The sequence below is a fragment of the Prinia subflava genome, chromosome 1 (genome assembly GCF_021018805.1).
Source record: "Prinia subflava isolate CZ2003 ecotype Zambia chromosome 1, Cam_Psub_1.2, whole genome shotgun sequence".
Lineage (NCBI taxonomy): Eukaryota > Metazoa > Chordata > Aves > Passeriformes > Cisticolidae > Prinia > Prinia subflava.
In genome coordinates, this window is record NC_086247.1 from 67,299,772 (window position 1) to 67,316,696 (window position 16,925).

The window sequence follows — 16,925 nt, forward strand, 5'->3', positions numbered from 1 at the left end:
AAGGGTAGCAGCAGCCAAAGAACACAGAGGAAACCTCAGAACATCTAACAAAAGGTAGCAGAAGGGACAAACACAGTAAGATATGGCATTGATAAGGAGAGGTTGAAATACTGTATTTACTATTGTTTAACACATTCTAGAAAAGTAAGATGCAGGAAAAGTTGGAAATGGTCGCATAAGAAAAAGATATAAAAGGATCATTTAAGACTTAGACAAGGATCTGAGCAGCCTAGTTTAATTTTGTCTTGCCTTGAAAATGGTGTTGGGTCATATGACCTTCAGAGATACTTTCCAACCTAAATTATTCTGTTAATTAGAGAGAAAAAATATTTTGACTGTTCAGTATATTCAGATAGTAAATCCTGAAACTGGCAAATTGAAAAGCAGAAACAAATAAGATTATGAATTCACTGTTGCAAGAACTGCACTAGGAGCCAAAATAAGATTTCATTTTTGCAGTTAAAAAAAATGTTGTATTATACAGAAGTCCTGGGTCATGGGGGCAAACAGAGTTGTTTGCCTCCACACTCTCCAGCTCCTCTCCCAACATCCAAATAAGGTGGCCTTTGGAAAAGGAATCATTCCTCTATTTCATGCACATAATGAGAATTATGGCTCATGAAATAACATTTTTCTAAGAGAAATCTTTCATCCTCTTAGAAACTTCTTCTGCTCTTCTGTCAAGCAGCTGTTATTGGCCACGGTCTGAATCAAGACACTGGACTAGATGGACACTATAATTATCTGCTGTAATCAGTACCATTTCCATGAGACATGACTCCTAAAGCGAATTTTTCTCTTTGCCATCTGCCACGTTTACTCCATTAATCAAGCAATGTCCTATTTTTAAGGGTTATTAATGAAATCTCACACTCTGAGAGATTTAAGAGTGAGTTTACAGTGTTCCTATTATGCCTGCCCACATCAGTAATAAATAATCTCCATACTCCATCAAGCCATTGACCGGACCTATGCATTAACCAGGGAATTACCATTTTTTGACAAGACGTGCTGCCACAAGTTTTCTTTATTTCTATTGTGTTCCCTAACTCCTAACCATGAACATTATTTTCAGGAGGAGGACAGAAAAGGAGTACTAAAATGTAGGAAACTTTACTTTGATGGTGACAGAGTACTGGAACAGGCTGCCTAGAGAGGCTGTGGAGTCTCCTCCTCTGGATATGCTCCAAACCTGCCTGGAACTTTTCCTCTGCAACCTGCTCTAGGTGAACCTGCTTCAGCAGAGGGTTGGACTCATATGCTCAGGTTCTGCCCAGCCCCAGCCATTCTTTGATTCTGTGAGTTAAACCAAGTATTTCAAGGACTCTTTAATTCTGGAAACAATTTTACTAGTAAAAACTTCATTCCTTCTATTGGATTTAAAACACAAGCAGGCATCTGCCTTAAAAAAGAAATTTCCCCAAACCACGGAATAAATATATCTGAAGGTACTGGCCAAAGAAAGTTTTAACCTGAAAGTAGTTCCTAATAGTTATATACATTAATCATGTACGTGACATTAAGATGGCTGTCATAACCAGTGCCTGAGAGTGCACTGATGAGGGAACCTTGTGACAAACAGAAATAAAGTTCAGAAGTAGGAGTACTGGCATCTTTGAAATTCAGTGCAAATGACACAATAAACACACATTCATTAATAGTGCTGCAACCAGGGAGGATCAAAAGACCAAAGAAAAGAATAAAATCTTAAATATCTCACTCCAAGGAGGTGTTATAAAAATGTACATATAGATGTATTTACCTACTGGACATACCTTGGCTGACCTAGTGATGGCCCCAATCTCTGAATAAAGATCAGTGCTGTCTGGGAACTTTTCTACCACCATAGTGCAGACGTGATGCAGGAGGGACTGTTTGTGCACTGTGTCCTTGACTTCTGGAACCTTCTCGAGGTAGCTCAACTCAAAAGCTTTGGCCTGCAAAGGGAAAAAAAACAAAAGGAAGAAATAAAAAATAAAAATAAAAATGCTTACTCCTTCCCATGCAGATTAGTAGGCAAAAATGATGACCAGTAAGGGGCAGAGGGGAAAGAAGAAGAATCCTACAGGAGAGGAAACTTATTGCTTTTATTAATTTTTAACTTGCTGAAGACTAGGCCTAAAATCAGTCCATCTGCAGTGAAATGACCCATGACACAGTTCTCACACTCTAAATGCAAAGCATCAACTCTACACTTAAGGGAGTTACACTGCTTAGCTCCACATTTCCTTTAGATTATGCTGAAAGAGGTAACACACAACACAGAACACCCTAACACACAATAAAAGCACGTTCTATTCCCTAAATTAATTGTCTGGTACAAAATAAATAGTGGGTTGCAATTTTCACAATGTTTTGACTTCTGTTTTTTTTAAGGAAAAAGCTGCAGGGGAAGTGCTGGGATGTCAAGCTTACATTGGTTCCATTCAGAAAATTCCCAATGGCTAGCAGAGTAGAAAGGATAAATCCCAAAGTTTTATTGTGCTCCAGTTGATCCATTCCCTCCTTTAGGTCTAGCAGTGGTTCTGCAACTTCCTACCGTAAGAACAGAAACAAGAAAGTAAAGGTTAGTTTTTAACTCTATGGTTTAGATTAATTACTGCAAAAAGTTCCTGAACTGGCGTCTTGCAGAGTGTAAACTGGCCATGTGTGCTGGCTTTCTTCCATGTTCCAGCTAATAAATCATAGGCAAGGACAGAAAAAAAAGTACATAAAATATTTTCCTACTGTTGTTCCTTTATGTATGCAATTGCCTTACTTGTCCTGGGGATGATCCTGTGATTCCAAACAGAAGAACGCTGCTGCATTTCAGTTAAATGCATGAACACACCCAAGTCCCAACTGATAAAAAAGCTTCTTAAAAGTATTCTTCCTAATCTTTGAACAACAAATGAAAAAAGTTAGAAACCTTGCTGGCTTTACAATTGTAGCTTGACCCTACAGATCTCTCCAAATGATGGCCACTTCTGTGTTTTAGATACGGTTTTGTGCTTGTGAGAATTTAAAATTGGGAAAAAAAATTCTGCTGTAAACATCAAGCTTTACAAACAGTCTCATTTTAATCTTTTAATTTAATGCATTTTTCATGCACACATGTTATCTGAGTACAGATATGCATACTGGTAGGGTTTGAAATCATAAATTTTGTTCCATTACCTCAGGAAGTGAACTACACCAGAGAGTTCAAAGGAAGAGAGTGAGGGTAATTGAGTTGACAGAACCTATTTCTATGTCTCTGTGTGAGGCCCAGAGTTATTTATTTTGTATGCACAGTAACAGTTCACATTGTTTCTATCTTCGAATGCCATTCTAAGCATCTGTGAGCAGCATTCTTTTCACAGAATCATAAAATGGTTTGTGTTGGAAAAGACCAGAAGATCATGTAGTTCCAACCCCTGTGCCATGGGCAGGGAGATTTTTTTTTCCCAATTTCCTAAATTGTTATACTCTTTATGAGCCAAGAAGCCAAAATTAAGTTGCTATTTTAGACCAAGAGGCAAAGTAACTGAGAACTTCACTTTCTTGGAGATGTACAACGGTTCCCTCAACAACTGTAGTGCTATTTTACCATAAAAGATGAATGAAACACATTTCTAGTCACTACAGAACAATTTGTCTCTTGAAAAAATATGGCAAATTCAAGACAAATTAAGAGATGAGCTAGTGAGCTAAGTAGTTTATACATCAGAGGAGAGGTGCTAAATAATCCAAGACTTTATTGAAGTGAACTAAAATGAAAGTGCTGCACAGTATTCTTTGAGTTGCTTTAAAGTCAGAGTTGATTTAGTTTATTTTGTTCTGTTATGGGATGACTCAAACTGCTCTGAATCTGTGGTAAACATGGGCTTCTGAACTATTTCACTTAGATCAATTTTCAACCTGAAAGAAACATTCCTAAAAGACTAATTCAAAACATTCTCCAGGTGAATAAAAAGGTGGCATAAGAGGCTTCCAAACCAGTCCATACTGAGCTCTTCATTTAGCTATTTAGACAAGTTATCTGACCTTAGACTTTCTTGCATATAGTACATATTTATAATTACTCTTTATTTCTTATTTTATTTTAGGATTAAAAAACAATAAAAAAGAGTGTGCAAGATACTGAACAATCAGATAAATTTCTGATTTTTTCAAATTTACCCACTCTTGCTTCCTATAAAACTCGCCTTCTACCTAAAGAGGGCAGATAGATAAGGCAGATGCCTAATGTCCGTGGATAGCACATTTTATTTTTCAGTTAAAAATTAGGTTTGAATGAAATTTGAGGATTGGCCCAGAACTTCCGTCTGAAAGACACCTCATATTGCCTGATAAATGTTTGACATAAAAAAACAAACTCAACTCATTGTACTTTTCACATTTCTACACCTGCTTATATTAATTTTATTAATTTTGTGATCTTTTAAGCTGTCAGTAAAAAGGATGTATTTATCTGCAGTGACCTTAATAAAACAATTCAAAGTTTCTATTCCTTTTTTAAGACCTTTAAATTCCCTTTGAGGTAATAAAATTTGACAATATCTGCATCATAAGTACTTCCATATGAGGAATGAGTAGCAACACAGTGCAAATTTTTGAACCTCTTTTATCTGTGCATTTAAACTGGGATACCAAAAAAAAAGGTGAGATAAATTATTGTTCCACTACTGACCTTTGGTAAGCATATAAGTTAACATTTCAAAGCAGCATACACATTATCAAGCAAATAATTTGGAAAGGGTTTTTTTTCTTTTTTTAGTTTTCTATAGAGAGAAAAGAGTGAGTATTTATTCACCCATCCAAATCAGCCCCTCACAGTCCGAGGATGCTCCCTGCAAATGTACCCTGACTTGCTTTAGTTAAATTCAAGCTAAGAAAGATGATTTCTCTTATTATGCCTGAAAAGCTATTCATGAACATAAACAATGGATCACTTAACCCACTTCTTGAACAATTCATGTTCTTTCTTGAAGGTTGCCAGAGATGAAACTAAGACCTACTTAGGCAGAACTCTATTCTTGGCAAGTTAGCAGAAGAGTCTCACGTATGAGAACCCTGGTCTTGTCAATAATTTAGGTATTTCACACTGTTGGTAATCGGGACCCATCTAAAACTTCCAGCCTGATGGAAGTTACATAAAATATATGTGTGATTTGCTAAATAATGAGTGCATTTTGAACTGTTACAAATTTTCCTTAGTACAAAATAAGATTTAAAAAGAAAAGATCAAGCCAGACTAAAAAAAAAAAAAAAAAAAAAAAGACAAAAGCTGGAGCTATGTGATTTTGGGACCTAAGTTTCATGAAGCATTTGACCTTTTGCAGACAGATCTTCCGCAAAAAAATTGTTTCAAGAAAAGGTGAGTGTTAGCAGCTCAAGGGTCTCTTTTATCACCATAATCACTAACACGAATTACTTCATTTTGTAAAACTGAATATCACAGTATGTTATTTCAGTCTAAATAACATGTATATTTTCTGGTTACCTGGAACTTAAACTCTGACCTTAACCTTTTGATACTGGAGACACCCAGGTGCTCGCTCTGCCTTGCACCCTTGGTGTCTGATCCTGTTCCTTTGTCCTCATCCAAGACCCAAGCTGTGTGCCCTAGCTCTGCTTTTCTGCCGGGCTTATCAGGCTCTCCTCGTACTTTATCACAGTTATCACATGTTACTTCCTCTACCACTTTATGGTAAGTGCTGTGCTTAGTCCTATCTACCTTCAAACAGGGATAAAAATGTTGGTTTTGTGTTCACTACAGCTTTTGCTTCTTTGAGTGATTTAAGTATTTGAGAAATTTTGTACTAGCGTCCATTCTATATGGATTTTAGCTGGCAATAAATTAACTAACTTTGTGGCAAAAGGAAAAATCTCAGAATTTCTTTAGCTTTTAGCAGTGCTTCAAATGTTGCTTTTTGAACAAGAAGGACACTAGAAAATCTGGGTATATGCAGAGATTAACAGCTACAGCTAACTCATTTTACATGGAAGGTACAATTTAGCCTTGTGGTAACTTCAAAGCAGAATAAATAGCTGTACCAGAGTGAAAAAAGCAAAAACAAACTGGCAAAAAAGTATTCATGCCAGATACAAGTATTTTGCTGGACAAATCAGAAATGTAATGGTTAATACAAAAATATTCCAATTAAAAATCCCGAGTATTTGTGCAATTGCATATCCTAACATCTATGAAAATTAAGTAAAGGTTGAATAATTTTGACAGTATCTGCAAATGAATCCACTGTTGCACAACTCATGAAATAACCATGGCTAGGTAACCATAAGGCATTTTCATGAGCATGTCCCACCTTTTAGAATCCGTATCCCACAGGAAGGAAATTGGTTAGGACTGATCTCATTGAATTTCATATGTTTAAGTCAGTTATACTAATTTTTCAAAACCACTTATGTGCACAGATATATATATACAAAACTAGTGAGTAGAGAAGGGAGCTGATTTAATGGCAATGCCAGGGTATGCACCAGAAGTGCAGCCAAAAGGAAGTCCCTGTGCAGAGATTCCCTCAAGACCCTGTGAAAGGCAGCAAGTACTGAAATCCCCTACACAGTTTCATTCCGTATCATCTATGCACCAAAATTTTACCCTAATTTAAAAATTTTTGCCCATAATTCATCATTCTTGACAGACACTCCAATTATATTGTTCTTTAAATGAATGTTATCCATGGAGAAGGTGGCAACAACTATAGGTGACTGAACTGTCTTTTGTTTAGAATTTTGAGAGCTATAAACAAAAAAACCTTAATGGATGGTGTTTTCCTTAGTTCAAATGGATTTAAGATCAAGACTCTCATGATATAAGACTGAATATGGTACTCCTCACTCAATCTTTACCAAAGAAAAAAAATCTCATTGCTCTGAAGTAAGAATTTCCTGATTAACAACATCTGGAGAAGCTGTGTCAGAGATTTAGCCCTCTTTGTTTCAATATCATTACTGACTAATTAAAGGAAGGAAGACATAATCTCTTAATTTTCTTTTATAGAAGGAAGCGATTACGAAGGATCATTTTAGCTGTTTCCTGGTTGGCCACTGAAAAAAAAGTGACCCATTTACCATTTCCTCAAAATGTCCACATAATACCAAGGTCAGGGAAAGATTAAGCAAAGCCTCGGAAGGGTCTCCACCCATCCCTGTGCCTTCCCTCACCTTTTCCACTATCTCATAGTCCATCTTGAAAGCCCAGAGCTGGAGCCTGGCGGAGAGTTCGCTGATGGAGGAGAGGGTGAGAAGGAACTGCTCAGCGCTGCCCAGGGGGACGTCAGGATTTGCCAGCTGTGCCTCCTGGATCTTCTGCTTTTCCTCCTCGGTTGGGATCATGGTCAGGATTTTCTGGACAGGGAGACAAAAGGCAAGCATCTGCAGTGGGGCTGAAAGCAGTGTGAAGGCTGGCTGCTGGCTGACCCCACACCAGCCACAGTAGAAGTCCTCAAGTCCTTGGCTGTTAAATCAGGACAGCGCAGTAATAACCAAGAACTAATCCACTGCACAAGGAAGCAAAATGAGGACTGCTGTCTCACACACCTGAAATTTGTTTAAAAATGTATCTGGATTAAAATACCATTTTATTTTTTTGAAATCTGTATTCAGATATGGCTAATCATGGGATGAAACACTGAAGGAGATAAAAGGAAATTGGTTAGGACTGATCTCATCAACTTTCATATGTTTAAGTCAGAACTTAATATCTTTTTCTAAATTACATATGGAAGTAAGGGTAGAAGGAGACCAGTTTGGTGGCCTGTGATTTACAGCAAGTCAGACTAGATTTTAAGGTCCCTTTTAGCCCCAATATCTACAAATCTTCGAGCACACTTGGAAGTACACAGGAGTAACTTGAAGACTCATGTCCCATGCTTTTCCCACAACTTCTTACTTTTTGTTCAGTCTGTTTTGTTTTTCTTGTGGAACACGGAAATTATGACAGCTTACTAGGTCAGTTGTAAAGATTCCACCCTAACTGACAACTTCCCAAGGAACACACATTGAATTTAAAGTGGAATTGTGCATGGCATAACATATGGCTTTTTTTTCTTTTTATCTGAAAAAGGATCTCAATAGTTTCAGTTTCTGCTGTCAATGTGGCAGCTTTCCTTCTGAAAGTATTGCTCTCTAAGGTATTGCTTCTTAATCAGTTTTTAACACAATGAATGCACTTCAAAATAAAAAGGAAAAGCAAAACAACATAAAGGCATCAGATAAGTTGAGGTCTCAACCCTACTGATCAATGCCTCCTTAAAGCAAAGTGGATTTTTAACACAACTTATGTTTATTCATCTCAGGAATGACATGTTTTTGCTGTAGCCGTCTATAATGATACAAGCTGTTTTGAAGGGGAGGAGAGAATAATAAAAATACAGCCAAAGAGCTATCAGACCTGCCAATCCAAACTACAGCCTTGTTCCAACACTGGACATAGCCAGTGCATCACAGCAGCACAACTGCCCCTTCCAGTACTGATAGTTCTCCCAGCTGTCTGTACAGCACTGGAGCTAAGCATGGATAGAGAGCAAGGGGCTCTTCCTGGTCACTCAGGCTAAGAACAGGAGTTAACCAGGCAAATAATGTTCAATTTGTTGAACATTAATTATTTAATTTCAGCCATGGCATTTGTATTGCTGTCCATTTTCTTCTGCTGGCTTTCATAAACATTAGTAAAGAAGCATTTTTTCAGTTAATTTTGTCTCTCTCTCTTGCTCTTTGTTGTTATAAGCAACAACGACAACAAAAAAGCCTCCTTGCTTGGACACTCAAGATTCTACCTTAATAAATTAATATCTTAGGTAAAAATTTTAAAAAGGAAAAAAAAAAGGAGAAGAGAGAAATCCCTCAATACAGTCTCATGCTTTTCCTTAGCCTGAAAAGGACTGTTTGGAAAATATTCTGATGTACACATGTTCCAACTGACAGCATTTGTGTATTGATTTTGAGATGTGTCTGCCATCCATCCATCCATTCACCCAGACATGCTGAAATCTGTAACTTAGATCATACCTAACATAAAACTAGATTTATAAATAGCTGCTTCATGGTCTCAGTGGTGAACCAATACTCATCTAAAAAAGTCTGCACAAAAAACAGACTGAGGCTGAAACTCATAAAGAAAGGTGTTTCACAGTATCCCTCGGAGGAGTCAGGCATCTTAGTGCCTACTTCTCTCTTCCATAACAAGAGGATGCCAACACGCCCTCAGCTAAGACAAGCTTGCAAATAGGATCATATTGAACATCCATACATGGAGAGTTTAGCAGTAGCCATGTGATAGATGTAAAAATGCTTCTGATGCCTTTTTGAAGGCTAACACTGCAGCAATATTCTCAATTGCTTCCTAGAAATAACCAGGGCTTTTGACAGCTACCCGGGGATCCCACAAGTATTTTGTGGTGGGGCAATGCCTTCACTCCAGATTTGGCACTGCTTTGGGGTATTTTAAAGAGAGCAAAGAAACAGTAAGCTTTATTTCCAAAGAGACTCTCCTCCTCCTTGAGCTTTATATAAACATCACAAGATAGATGGAGCTGACAAAAAGTGTTCAAGTCCAAGTTCTGCAAGGCTGCTGTGCTGCGAACTGTACTATGTGAAACAGCAGATGCCAAGCAAAAGAGCCTGTGTTTGTGGTGCCAGCTGCTGAGGATCAGCCCTGCTGCTGAAAGCCGTGCCTTGGTGGGGGCACAGCTGCTGGCAGGTCTCACATCATCCAGGGTGCAAGTGCCCTCGTAACAATGACCTACAGCACCACTCCTGATCTGCTTGGGCAAATGAGTCTAATCCTGCTGGCCATCATCCTTGGTGTGCCCCTGAGCAAGTAGTGAAATGCTATTCCTAATTTCTACTCTATGACTAATTTAAGCCATTTGTTCAGTGCTAGAAACTGATGAGTACACCATCTGCCACTTTATTATTATTTTAGTTTTTATTTCTATTATTTTTTGAAAAAACCCCTGACATTAAAAGTAGCATAAAATCACAGCAGGGCAGAAGGTTACTGGCACCTGATGTGACCATTAAATCACAAATACCTTAGAGTCCAATATTTATTTCCTATTGCCCTTCCCAGTACACAGAATCCCAGAGTGGGTTGTGCTGGAAGGGACCACAGTGGGACTACTGATCTAACCTCCCTGCTCAAGCAGGACCATCCCAGAGCACATGGCACAGGATTGCAACCATATGGTTTGTGAGTATCTTCAGCGAAGGAGACCCCACACCCTCTCTGGGCACCCTTTTCCAGTGCTTGGTCACCTGCACAGTAAAAAATTTCTCTCTCATATTCAGGTGGAACTTCCTGGGCATCAGTTTCTGCCCATTGCCTCTTGTCCTACTGCTGGGAACCACTGAGAAGAGCCTGGATGCATCCTCTTGACACCCTCCCTTCAGATACTTAAATACATTGACACTGTCAGTTTGCTCTTCTCCAGGCTGGACAGGTCCAGCTCCCTCAGTCTTTTCTTGTAATTTAGGTGGTGTCACCAACCTTCAGGTCAATTAAAGAATTGGGTATTAACAAACCCTATGCTCATATTCTCTAGTACATATGACACATGTATTTCCCCTTCATGCATTCTCACACAACTGTTTAGACCAGAGTCTTATGTTTTGAGAAAAACCCCTGCACAAATAATGAAGGAAAATAAGCAATTTTTGCATGAGATAATGGACCCCGATTAGTCTGCTGCTGGGCTCAGCCACCTGCTTGAACTTTCAGCAAAGGGATCAAACTGCTTATTTCTTGGAATCTGCCATTCTGAGGTATAATCTCCAAGAGTTCCTAAGAGGGAAGATTTGCAAAACAACATATGGCTGAGGGTCATGGACCTCAGTGTGGGATGCAAGGAAGCACCTAAGCAGTGATGGTGAATATCCCAGTGCTTCTGAGGAAATTAGGTGCTTAAGTTTTTTCTCTTTCTTGAGATACTGGGGCTTCTCAGTGATGATGAGGTTGCAGGGGTGTCTCGTCTTCTCTGTTTGGTTTCACCTGATCTTACTAGGTGTGAACAACAGCCTGAAAAACATTAGTAACTCAAATATCTGTTTGTTGTTGTTGTCCAAAGCTTTCTGTGGCTTGAAGAACAAAATACGTAAGCTGCATGACCAAATAGATGTCAGTGGGTATTTCAGCAGATATTTGACAGGCCTCAGAAGACAATCCAAATCTCGAATGGCTCTCTCATATTTCAGCTTCCCAGGCAGCTGTTAACAAGACCCACTGCTGGTTTGCATTACCTGTAGAAACTCTAGGAAAATGTAACAGCATATGAAGGTGAGTACTTCACTGTAAGGGAAGCTGCCTGCACTAATTTTATTACAACTCTTTCAAAAAATGATCCAATTCTGAGAAAGAATGACATCTAAAATGCTAATGACCATCCTGTAAATCAGGATCTGACATCATTGCCCCTCCTCTTTCTCAGCTCTCTACAGAAATACATGACCATGTCATTGCTGGTCACAGAAACTGCAGATGATGTTTTGGTTTGCTGCAAGGAGAGAAAGTGTGGCATTTTTTCTTTAAATAAAGTCTGAAACAGATTAGGGCTGTGAAATGCTGACTGTGGGTGTCTAGCCAGAAAGGCACCACTGAGGCCATTCTCTTTTCTGTCTAGACTTGTGAAAAAAGGTGTTTTTTCAGGTCACACGAGTTAGCATCATTTGAAACATCTCATCACACTCTTACAAAGCATTCGCTAAACAAATTGGAAACTGCAAATGTTGATGTACCATGCCAATGATCAGAATAAAAATGTAAATACCTTACCTGTTTCCAAAAATCAAAATTTGATTTTTGTTTACACATGTCACCATCTGGCCTTTTTAACATCAAGCTCTCACTTCTTACTCGTTTTTACATCTCAGGGCTATCTAGTTACTCCAGACATCAGTACTTGGAATTATTTATTACGGGTGTGCAGGGTAGCACATCTTGGTATGGAGGGTACAGCACATCTGGAGAGATTTCTTAATTTCAAAGATTTACTAAAAGCTGTACCTACTAATGCAATCAACGTTGTGTAGCATCACAAAGCCATATTGTAATGCAGAAAACAAACCATGTTAATTTCCTCACAGCATTACCCTAGTTTTAGTCTGCTAAATTAACCATAGTCTTTGGTATTATTTGATTTTGGTCTACATTTCCCTACTGAGCAGCCCTTTGTAGAGGGATCCACTCATTTCCTTTGCTACTAAGGGCTGGTTTGTTGGACTCCATTCTTGCTGTTGCCTTTGAAACATAAAAATTAGGTGCCAGGATTTTAAGCTTGCCTCTTTTGCTTAACTCACAGCAAGACCTCATCCATGCTAAGGAGGCAATTCTTTATTCTGCAGTGAGCTCCAAGTTGTTTGAACACAATGAATGCCAAGCATTCAAAGAAAGGAAAACACAAACACTTTGGCAAACATAAGGTGGCAATTTTTTTTTTAGCTGGATTGGCTCACGCTTGCAAACACACAATGTGCATTCCTCTGAAAATACGTCTTAGACAGTGGCCGCTTTGCATACTAAGTGGACCATATCTGTCTTTCTAGTGTCATGGTCCCCCAGCTCAGGATTACCTAACCACTTTGGGACCAAAAAATACATACCATACTTAGGAATAGAGGGCTTTAAAATAACTGGAGCATTGTTTCCACTTATTTATATATTTAAAGTTAAAAAGTTAATTATGGATTACTAACGAGAGTTCAATGTCAAAAGCAAAACAGCATTCAGCAGGATGTGGGGCAGCAGTGGAGGCCCTACTGGTCTAATGATGGACTTGATGATGAATTGGGCTATCATGAACTTGGGCCTGCAGCCCACTGCATCCCTGCCTTGTTGCTAGCACTACTGCCAGCACTGCTTTAGTCCACCGTCCTTAAGGGAATCGCTAAGGTCAGTTTTAAGGCACCATTTAATCCACTGAGGTGCAGAACTAAAGCCACACACACACTCACATGACAGTGGTGATGCTGAAGACCACCCTAAATTATAGATTCTCTGAAATTTTAGCAGCGGATGTTATGTTGTCACTGCACACATCTCTTTTTCTACTCTCTTTACACTGCATACATCTCTTTTCTTGCTCTCTCTTCTGCTTACTGGATGTGATATCTCTTCTACACAATTAATTGTGCAGAAAGGCTTTTGAGTATCCATTGTAGTACAATTTTTTTATTAGGCAAAATTGCATATTTTTTCCCATACCAGTCCTGCCTCAATCAACCCATAGATAAGCTATCAATTGCTTATATAGCAAATTGCTGTATTATCTGTGGTTTTTCTAATAAATGAAGCTGATTCTCACACTATTACTGATTCATTCAAAGTGGCTACCAATTATTTCCTTATATTTAGATAGATATGAACCAGAAACCTTTTAAACAGTCTAGACTGAAACAATAACCTCTCCTCCCTCTATGCTAACTTTAGGACTAAAGCCATTGGCCAGAGAGAAAAAGGGAAGAGATACAGGAAAAAAGCTTGGCTGCATTTTAGACCAAAGGGACAGTATGCAAAACTGAGGCAGGGATCTGCTGAAAACAGTGGGACACACAATAATGCATTTTTGTATCAACCTGTGTGCTACCTGGCCAGTACTGCATAACTTAATCCAGCCATCTCTGTCACTATAAAGGCCTGACTCTGTAACATGCTGTAAGAAAAATACTTGGGATTGAAAAGGAAATCTGAATTCAGTGTGGGGTTTTACCTGATAAGAAGTAAATAAATATACATAGTTAAGGAAAAAAAGCTCCTGCTCCATAGACATAATCCATCCCAACCAATCAAGAATCAATGCCTCAAAGTACAAAGTACCTGAGCTCTGCTGCACTGACCCTTTCTCTTGATTTCAAATACCTGAGTGATCACATTAGGATTACTCACATCACATCAAGCTGTGGGGACAGACCTCAGAGACCCTTTCTTTAGCACTGGGCAAGTATATTAATAGTGTACAATTTCTCAGTTTCTTAAATTCTTCAAATTGAAATCCACCTCCATACATATTTTAAATGAAATTATGGGTTCCTGGCAGCTAATGGAAAGGCCACCCAAAGGAGGGCGTGGTGGTACAAAGCACAGCTGTGGACACCATGACAGGTGGTTGGCAGATGGGCAGCCCAGAGACAAATGTTGGCAGCGGAAAGGGTGGGCTGTGCAGAGCACCTGAAGCCAGAGAAGGACACAATTCTAAGGAGAGGATACATAGAAGTTAATGAAGGCTTCTCCTCCTTTGTCAGCCATTTTATGTTGGACTTTGTATGGAAACTCTGCCTACAGCACTGAGATCTAAATGCCTGTGAGCTGGGCTTGGCAAGAGGGGTACTTCTCTCCAGTATTTTAAAGCTTAGTACTGCAGACTGCAGTGGTGGGTACTTGGAATGGGTCATGAAAAATTACTGGTTTTGAATGATCTGTCACCCTCATAATATGAGTAAAATATGTATATAGCAAAAAGTAATATAGCTTGGGGAAAAAAGAATATTCAAGCCTTGCCTTCTAGGTAGAAGGATTTTTTGCCTTAAGCATTTTTTTTTTTTTTGCATCCAACTGCTTGCAACACCATTTTCAGTTCAGGAAGATTTTCTCATTTTCTTTTGTAGTCAGCAAGGTGAAGGTAGAAAGGGGGAAATCACAAAAAAACAGTGCCAAACCACTGGTGACTGTGAATTAATATATGACCTCTGATAGCCTCTGGTTGAGATTTATAGTTGTGCAGATTACACTTACTAGATGATATAGGCTTATTGGAAAAAAAATTGAAATGAATATAACCATAATGAAAAAAACAGTGGAGCCACAGGCTTCTTTTACACTTCATAGAAGAAAAATATTTTGATAAAAAAAAAATAAACAGAGCTCATCTTGGATCTTGGTAAGAATATCTGCAAAGTCAAACACGTAGCGGTAAAAATTACATCATCTGTAATCTTTATACCAACTGCTTTTCTTCAAACAACAGTAACACATAAATGCTATTCTGGGCAGAACTGGTTGCCGTATTTGTTTTCCATTAGATATACAATCTAGACTGACTCCAACAGCTAGCTGGGCACGATATTTATTATAGGCATGGTATTTATTAAACCCTGTACCAGTTGCATCAGCCCTAGTAACTCACTGCCTATTTTTGCTGCTCACAATATTTCAGTCAAGCTTCAGGTAATACTCTGAAAGACCTGACAGGAATTAACACCATTGCTACTCAAACAAAGCAGATATCCATGATCACTGAGCATGCCCACTGTCATGATACTTCCTGCTTCTGAGCCCACTCCAGTGGTTTCACAAATTTCAACACTCAGACATGACATAATACAACTCCTTATTCTTCCATGACCAGTCTGGCCTGTACCATATGCAACATAGGGAAAAAGAGTACCAAAAATGCAGACTTGAAGACATCGACTGCTCTTTCTTACCTCTATTCCTTCCTTGTTTAAGGCATATTCATCAAAGTTCAAAATAGCAGTCTTGATGGTGCGGGGAGGGGGCAACACAGTCAAGCCAATATTAATGGCATTGCTTCGCTTTGAGTCCAACACAATGATCTCCTGTCGCTTCCCATCCGCAGCAGTTTTCTTGGGAAAGAAGAGAACAAGGTCATTATTCCTCTGATCTGCTTTATAAAGGAGAAGTCACGCCTTTCACTAATGACTTCCCCCACTAAAGAAAGCTGACACTGAATGTAAACCTAATTTATTTGCAGGCATCAAAACCAGCTGAATTCCTATAGCCCATCCTTATCCTATCAACATGAGCTGCCAGGATCCAGAGATCTGAATGCTGCCGTGCAAAGCCAGGATAGTCTGACACAGTCCTCAGAAAGGCAGTTTGGGACACGAGCCAGTCTGAAAAACACCTGAAACTGCCTCTGCCAGGCCAGAGGTCTGCTCTGCAGCAGGACCTGCCAGCACAGAACTGATGGTGCAGCAGATGGGCAGCCAAGGGGCTCCAGGGCTCAGTTCCCTGTTGGATGCACCAATCCAGACCCTCTCTCATTTGTGTAGCTGGCTAGGAAACAGAATTGTTCCACCTGCCTGCCAGCATTCTCCTGTGCTATAAATTCACCTTGGACACTGGCAAAGGAGCTGTAGGTGCCTCTCTGGAGGCACTGGCATGGTTTTCTGAGCTCCAAGTGCTGCTCATATGTTTGTCAAGTCCTTTATAATGCAGAAAAATTTCAACCCTCATGCTTTTTTCAAAGTTTTATTTGAGACTATCCATATCCTTGGATCTTACCTCCAGTACAAATAATCACAAAATCACAAAGAATTGGCAACAAATGCTTTAAATTCTGTTCTATTGTAGATACAAGGAATTTCTTTCTCTTTCTCCCCATCCTTATAGTGGCAAAATGTGAACCAACTATGCAAGGTGACTCGAAATCCACTTATATGGCATAAGGTAGTGTTGAATGTGGTCTTTGCTTTACACCTCAGCATGTCTCTCTCTCTCTCTCTCATGCTAGGTCTCTCTTTGGTAACTATGCATGTCGTCCTGGGTAGCTGAAAGGTGAGAGGACTCTGCCCGTCACACTCAGGGTTTTTTTCTTCCCTCTGCATATATGTCAGCAGTGCAAACATGTTTTCTGTGGTTCTTCTTCCTTTTCCCCATCAGGGAATGCTGTCAAGCACAGGAGTGTAGGGAGAAGTCCTGCACGCTGATGTATCAGTCTTTCATCTCATGTGGATTTGGGGAGAGGCCAGGAGGAGACTTACTGCTTGAGTCTCAATCTGTGTTCAGGATTATTTTTTAGACTACTGAGCTTTGTCCCTCACTTTCTTTGGGTCTGCACCACAGTCACCAAGACACAAAATACCCCATTGCCAGGCCTGTGTGATGTTTTTGAATTGGAAGTTAGTAAATATGGATTCATCAAAAGCACCTCCAGCTGTGGACAGCCCATATTGGGGAAAGCAGCTGCATCATTAAAAAGATAACT

At 39.3% G+C, this 16,925-nt stretch overlaps 1 protein-coding gene across 8 annotated transcripts in view; it reads right to left on the minus strand.

The window, feature by feature from the left end:
• Nucleotides 1–16,925, minus strand: part of FHOD3 (formin homology 2 domain containing 3) — a 380,756-nt gene that overhangs the window by 40,872 nt on the left and 322,959 nt on the right. For all 8 annotated transcript variants that reach the window (XM_063399128.1, XM_063399121.1, XM_063399112.1 and 5 more), the window contains 4 exons: nucleotides 15,403–15,561; nucleotides 7,150–7,332; nucleotides 2,416–2,535; nucleotides 1,776–1,937 (listed from right to left, as the gene is read on the minus strand). In XM_063399128.1, coding sequence (XP_063255198.1) covers nucleotides 1,776–1,937; nucleotides 2,416–2,535; nucleotides 7,150–7,332; nucleotides 15,403–15,561 — 624 coding nt within the window. The remainder of the gene's footprint in view (nucleotides 1–1,775; nucleotides 1,938–2,415; nucleotides 2,536–7,149; nucleotides 7,333–15,402; nucleotides 15,562–16,925) is intronic.